Below are 7,670 nucleotides of genomic sequence, written 5' to 3' on the forward strand. Positions count from 1 at the left end.
GACGCGGCCTCGGGGGGCCGGAGAAGGGGCCGCCTGGGCTGGGCGAGGGCTCCGTGGGGACGCCGAAGTGCAAAATGTGGGCGTTCGGGTGACCCAGAGGGACGAGGAGGGCGGCGGGGAAGAGCTGGGCCCTGCGGCTCCCGGGGAGCGGGGCGCGCGCCCGCGCGGTGGGCCGGAATCCGGAGGGGACGCGGAGGGGCGGGCGCGCGCCCCGCGGAGGAGGGAGGAGGAGGGCTGAGGAGGCGTCTCTTTGGAGGAGCCCGGCGGACAGCGCCAGACCGAGATCGAGCCTCGCGGCAGCGACAGCAACAGGCGGCGGGCTCGGCGGGAGGCGGAGGCGGCGAAGGGGCGGGGAGCGCGAGGAGGAGCGAGCCGGCCCCGCGCCGCCGCCTGTTCCCCGCCGCATGGACGAGCACCTCAGCCTCCTGCGCTCGCCGCCGCCGCCGCCGCCGCCCTCCGCCCGCCACCGCGCCCACCCGCCGCAGCACCCCGCGAGCGGCGGCGGCGGCGGCGCCCACACGCTGGTGAACCCCGGCTACGCAGAGCCCGCCGCGGGCCCCGAGCTGCTGCCGGACATGACGGTGGTGCCCGGGGACCACCTGCTGGAGCCGGAGGCGACCGACGGCGGCGGGGACCCGCCTCAGGGCGGCTGCGGTGGCGGCGGCGGCGGCGGCTGCGACCGTTACGAGCCGCTGCCGCCCGCGCTGCCCGCCGCTGGCGAGCAGGACTGCTGCGGGGAGCGCGTGGTCATCAACATCTCGGGGCTGCGCTTCGAGACGCAGCTCAAGACCCTCTGCCAGTTCCCGGAGACTCTGCTGGGCGACCCCAAGCGGCGTATGAGGTACTTCGACCCGCTCCGCAATGAGTACTTCTTCGACCGCAACCGGCCCAGCTTCGACGCCATCCTCTACTACTATCAGTCCGGGGGCCGAATCCGCCGGCCGGTCAATGTGCCCATTGACATCTTCTCCGAGGAGATCCGCTTCTACCAGCTGGGCGAGGAGGCCATGGAGAAGTTCCGCGAGGACGAGGGCTTTCTGCGGGAGGAGGAGCGGCCCCTGCCCCGCCGAGATTTCCAGCGCCAGGTGTGGCTGCTCTTCGAGTACCCGGAGAGCTCCGGGCCGGCCCGGGGCATCGCCATCGTGTCCGTGCTCGTCATCCTCATCTCCATCGTCATCTTCTGCCTGGAGACGCTGCCCGAGTTCCGCGATGAGAAGTACTACACCGCCTCGCCGTCGCAGGAGCTGTTCGAGACGGCCAGCAACAGCACGTCGGGGGCCCCCGCGGGAGCTTCCAGCTTCTCGGATCCCTTCTTCGTGGTGGAGACTCTGTGCATCATCTGGTTCTCCTTTGAGCTGCTGGTGCGGTTCTTCACTTGCCCCAGCAAAGCCACCTTCTCGCGAAATATCATGAACCTGATAGACATTGTGGCCATCATCCCTTATTTCATCACTCTGGGCACCGAGCTGGCTGAGCGACAAGGCAATGGACAGCAAGCCATGTCCCTGGCCATCCTGAGGGTCATCCGCCTGGTGAGGGTCTTCCGCATCTTCAAGCTCTCCCGCCACTCCAAGGGGCTGCAGATCCTGGGGCAGACGCTGAAGGCTTCCATGCGGGAGCTGGGGCTGCTCATCTTTTTCCTTTTTATTGGGGTCATCCTTTTCTCCAGCGCGGTTTATTTTGCGGAGGCAGACGACCCCACTTCAGGTTTTAGCAGTATCCCTGATGCCTTCTGGTGGGCTGTGGTAACCATGACGACCGTAGGTTACGGTGACATGCACCCAGTGACCATAGGGGGCAAGATTGTGGGGTCACTCTGTGCCATCGCTGGTGTCCTGACCATTGCTTTGCCAGTCCCTGTGATTGTTTCCAACTTCAATTACTTCTACCACCGGGAGACAGAAGGGGAAGAGCAAGCCCAGTACTTGCACGTGGGAAGTTGCCAGCACCTCTCCCCTTCAGCCGAGGAGCTCCGGAAAGCGAGGAGTAACTCGACTCTAAGTAAGTCGGAGTATATGGTGATCGAAGAGGGGGATATGAACCATAGCGCTTTCCCCCAGACCCCCTTCAAAACGGGCAATTCCACGGCCACCTGCACCACGAACAATAATCCCAACTCCTGTGTCAACATCAAAAAGATATTTACCGATGTTTAATATATGAAACAAGTGACATGCTGTGCCCAGTATTGTGTGGAACGTGCCCCCTTGGTCTGTGTATGCCCTTGTTTTATACATTTCCAGACCATTCATCAAGGAAAGGACATGAAGAAGTGGAAAGCACACTTCATTCTCCCTCTCCCTACTGCTTCATACTGAAACAGGTGTCTGTTTTGCAAGTGGGCTGCATTCTCTCAGCTCTCCTTTTTTTTCCTCTCTCCCTCTCTTAATATTTCGAACAACAAACTTACTTTAAACTTGATTTTACAGAGCACATGCTCTGTAAAAAAAAAAAAAAAAAAAAGACAAAAAAGAAAACCAAACAAAAAAACTGTACATCCTGAAAGGAAATGAAACTAAAGAACAGAGTAACTGTCTAACCTCAGAATCCAAAGGCAGCTGTTTCTTTACTAAGTAAAGCAGGCACATACTTAAAGGATGCTTCGGTGTGATGGACCCATCAACATTATTGAATATTTAGTTCAATTGCCAACACTGTGGATAGGTGGATGAAAAGTCTATTTAGAACAATGACTTGTAAACGCACCGTAAGTTTATTTGTTTTCAACTGGAATTTCTATTTGGAAGCCCCCCTCTCGGAATATTAAGGATCTCTACAACTTTGAACTAAGGGAAATGCCCAAGATGTCCCGATCTGACTAATTAGTTTAACTCTTTGGGGCTTGTTAAGCATTTCGAAAGTATTAGACTAAGAGATTCCTGTGAAATTCTGTATGCATTCTAGCTAACATCTATCAAAGTCTAGAAACAGATGTTTTCAGTGCTGCTGAGAGAAACAAAAAAATTCCCTAATGCATCTGAGAGATAAGCTTCTGCAGTATCACAAGAAGGTTAAAGTGGCAGACACTCCTTCCAGCAGAAGTTACTAATTCGGACCTGACTGATGCAGTTCCCATAGCAACCCAGGTTTCCCGGGAAACCCGAAGAGGTTGTCATGGCATCTCTTGCTCTCTAGCCCCGCCCCCTAGCCCCTGCTGTTTCCACAGTAACCTTTCCAGATGGTTCCTACTTACATGATTTCACAAGGAAAACCACTGTTTGAATAAACCGCACAAATAAAGTCTGAGAATCCAAAGTGGTGAAATGAATCACAAAATGCATATTTTTACTACAGAAAATCACTGATGTCATCCCATATTGACTGAATTGAAAAGGAAAATATCGTCATTGGAATGTTAAATATACACCACAGTAAGCCATGATTTGAATGAAATGCCAGTAATTAGGCAATCATTTTAAAAGATGCTTCTCTACTGTTTTCTTTTCCCAAGAAGCCAACAAATGAAGTTAAAAAGCAAATGTCAAAGTGTTCTGCACATAAGCAAGTGAAAGATTCAATCAATATACCTGAAACCTTACTACAAGGGACCTTCAGACTTCCTCTTTAAAAACATTATCCAGATCCCACAACAACAGTGTCACCATCACAGCCCTTGAAAAACTAAATATACTTGAAAAATATAAAGGATGCACGCTTTTAACTGAGGGAATTGCAGACAATCAATAAGAAGGAGGAACAGGAAGTAACCAAACCTTGGGGAAGTACTTGCAAGTTTCAGCCATGTGCCAGGGATGGCCAGAAGACAGCATCAGGTGAGTACTGTGAGAGCTACTGAGAACACTCTCTTTTTGTACAGGGAACCAGGGGGATGCCATTCATATCTAGATTTGTGTTAACTTGCAAAATCAATAGTTTTATATTCATTATATGCTAGGTGCCTTTTAAAGATCATTTATAACACCTTTTCTGTTTGATGTCCAGGTTGCCAACTATTCTTTGGTTTCCATTGTTTATTGCAAAAATGTGGGAAAAGAGTCATTTCTCTTCAGAATAACCTTCACCCAAACTGAGCTGAAAATGATTCCATTCCTTTTACTAACCTCCTTGGCTTCTGAACAACCTGTTTCCCCTGAAAAAAGGATAAAAGGCAGACCTGCTGTTAGATTATTGGTCTGATTTCATTTACATAATTATTTAGTAGTGTGCAATTGTACAGTTCTTCAAAACAAAGATGGTTAAAATTGCAATAAGGGTAACATTTTATTTTAGAATATTCATTTTATTGAATATACATTATATAAAGTATAAATTATACATTATCCACAACTGCTTTTTGGTTTGATAGGTTTAACTATTTTATCCTAGAGTAAGTGAGAGTAACACTATTTTTAAAGCTCATAAAATATTTTCAGGTAGTCAGAAGCCTACTTACTTTATTATTTGTGCATTTGAGAGAGTGAAAAATAATGATTATGACTATATGAGGGGGTAGAGGAGGAAAAGACAAAAAAAACCCAAAAAAACAGAAGCAAGAAATCTGTGTACCTGGTCATAGAGTCGTTGTTCTTATATATGGTCTTCAAAATAGAACTCCTTTATCTAGTTCCCTTTGCTACTTGTTTGAGCCTTTATCATTGATCCACCTTTTGACTAAACTTTTGGTATTCTTGATGACCAGAAATTGTTTTTAGGACCCATTTTAGTGGTGATATGTAGATACACTCTAGTAATTACATAAGAATAATTTTTGTATCTGTTCTTAAAAGATGTTAGCATAAAGATGAACAAAGTGCAGTAACAGTTTTATTCACAGTTATTCAGAAGATGTAGAAACCCTGATTAGTTCTATAAGTAAATTATGGTTGTGCCATAATTTTTGGAATTGTATGGTTTTTAAATAACAGTAATACAAAGGAGGCTTTTTTTTAACCCAGAAAAATATGACTTTTGAGTCATAACTTTGAGGTAGTATTATTCCTTCTGGTCGCCATATTGTAAGCTCCTTGAAGGTTATAGGTTCTGTACAGGTCTTGACAAAGTTTTGGATTCTAGTGCCCAGCACCAAATGTAGCACCTTGTTTGTATTCAATACATTTGATGAGTGAATGGCTATTATCTTACATTAGTGTTATTTTCAGGCTTTTAATGAAGTGATTTAAAGCATAAGTTCTGCAGTCATATTGCCAGCGTTTGAATACTGTATGACCTTGAGCAAAGTACTTAATCTCTCTGTGCTTCAGTTTCCTTATTTGTAAAATGAGGATAATAAATAGTACCTCATAGGGTTGTTGTGTTACCCTCATAGGGTAAATGTTAATGCAGGTATATTGCATCAGAGATTTTGCCAAGAGATTACATTATTTGCTAAGAGATTACATTATGATTGTGATCATTACAGGCATTATATAATTAATATCAAGCCTTGTGAATGGCATGAAATACATCAATAATCAGTGTCTTCCTATTTACTTGCTATAATAACAATAATAATTACGATTTGTTAAGGGTCAATCATGTCCAGGACACTTCTCAACTCTGCAAGGTAAGTGGTATTAACCCCATCTTAGGAGGGTAAAAAAAAGATGGTTAAAGCTAAGTGATTTCCCTAAGACTTCACAGCTAGCAAGATATCCAGCATGATTTAAAGCCAGGTCACTGTGGCCCCAAAACCCATGTTCCCTTTATTGAGTGACTTGAAAGAGATTGAGAAATTTCTTATGCTTTTAGGTTTGACTTCAGCCCATGTTACTAACTAATGAATTCATGTAAAGAACGTATTTCCAGAAACATAATTCATTCAGCATACTGAAAAATTAACCCTTTTTTAACCATCAGATATTTTTAACCATAGGGACCAAATATGGTATTTAAGTCAGATGAAGAGACTGACTTTTCTAGTAACAAAAGATTATTTTCTTACACGATTGATTTATCTGGATTTAATATTATAGTACTCAGAAAGTATAATTAGTCTTGGTAGTGATACCTGCTAGGACAATGGATATTTTTCAGTTTTAATATTAATTTCCTATTTTCATGTGTTTTAATCTACAAGAGATGATAGTATTGATATTATGCAGATTGTTATTTTTCCATCTGCTCATACTTTGCTTAGGTTACTGAAGAACCATGCCAGAAAATAGTATAAACATTTTGACTGTCCCTTATTAAGAAGGGGGAAATTACTTAGAACAATAGCATGGAAAGCAGAAGGAGATTGCCATTTCATTGAAATTTGTGACATTATTGCCTAACCTAACCACTCCATGAATCTTTAAGAGCAACTGTGCTTAAAAAAAAATTAGAATATAATTGTGACCCACATAATAGTTGTAGCCCCTTCCCTAAGGTCCTAAGGCATTTAGAAAATGAAAATGGGTAGTGAATTGGGCTTAGAGCAGAATGCTAATGAGTCTAAGTTTACACATGCTACTTAGCTTTGTCAAACCACTGAGACTTCACTGAGCTCAATTGCTTGTTTTGGATGTTGAAAGGTATACGTATGTCTGTGTGTACAAGAGATTCATGGGAGGAGGTGCGATTGGATCAACACACATCTGTCAAAACCCTGGGAAAATGTATATACCCTGTAGCTGGTGAATCCAGAGATAAAAACAATAACATTGCTATTGTTTTATTTCTTATGTATTGTTTTAACTGATATTATAGCAAATTTAAATGCCCACCAACTAAGGTGACATAATCTCAAATGGCTACACATAAGAGGAGTGTTATATCAGTTATTTCTCAACTTTGAAATAAAATTTTGGGATTGAAATTTTAAATACACAGTATGAAGAAATTTAAAGCTATGGTTCATATACATAAAACTTATTGTTTACCTCTTTAGTATATAACATACTCAAGTAGTTGCTTTGCTGATCATATATAAATCCAATATATATAATATATACCAATAATCTATTCCTTTGAGAACCGTAACTGTAATTTACTGACTTCTCAATACATTTAAAATTTCAACATTTTCTACAGTAGTTACAAGTTCTTTCTACCTCTCAGCTGTGAATAGAAGTGATAGCCCCTCCCACTAAGAAATGCAAAGAAGCACATGTGCCCCTGAGTCTGAAGACTTACAGAAACACTGTGAGATAGAGGTGAGGAGCATAAGAATGGGGAAGAGGATATTGAGGGATTGCATTTTAGGGTGGGGTTTTTTTCTTTCTGTTTTGCATTTGGCCTTTTAAACTAAGGAGGATAAAACTATTGCTTTTATACTACTGATTTCCTACATTTTGTGTAGTAATTTTATACATAAATGAAATCACTTGTTTTTTATAACCTGCTGAAAGTGGTTGATGATCTTTGAGAGAAGGCAAATCAGAGAAGACAGGAAGGAGGGAAGGCATGCAGAACCCAGACCTTACCATTGTTACTCAGCCCCCAACCTCCTGCCAGAAAATGGCCATTGCCACAGAGTATACATGATAATAGTATTCTTTAAATTATTCAGACAGGTTAGAAAGTTTTCAAATATTTGTCTTTGTTTTCAGTGATGCTATGAACTAATTTTGTCTTTGACATTGTAAAGAAAAAACATTTTACAAAAAAACGTTTTCATGTTTTTTCTCTCTCTTTTTTTCTTTTTTTTTTTTGTACTGGATGTGTTTTTTATTACATTTCAGATTTTGCACCATTAAACCATCAAATGCATTAAAGAAGAGATCTGGAAAAGAGGCTTCATCATTTTC

At 43.4% G+C, this 7,670-nt stretch overlaps 1 protein-coding gene across 1 annotated transcript; it reads left to right on the forward strand.

Moving 5' to 3' along the window:
• The first annotated feature begins 377 nt into the window (after positions 1-377).
• KCNA3 (potassium voltage-gated channel subfamily A member 3) lies at positions 378-2,769 on the forward strand. Its single transcript, XM_081224443.1, has one exon. The coding sequence runs from the start codon at positions 405-407 to the stop codon at positions 2,154-2,156; it is 1,752 nt and encodes a 583-aa protein (XP_081080569.1). The 5' UTR covers positions 378-404; the 3' UTR covers positions 2,157-2,769.
• The last annotated feature ends 4,901 nt before the right edge of the window (positions 2,770-7,670 follow it).

Source organism: Mesoplodon bidens, assembly GCF_964165515.1.
Source record: "Mesoplodon bidens genome assembly, chromosome: 2".
Lineage (NCBI taxonomy): Eukaryota > Metazoa > Chordata > Mammalia > Artiodactyla > Ziphiidae > Mesoplodon > Mesoplodon bidens.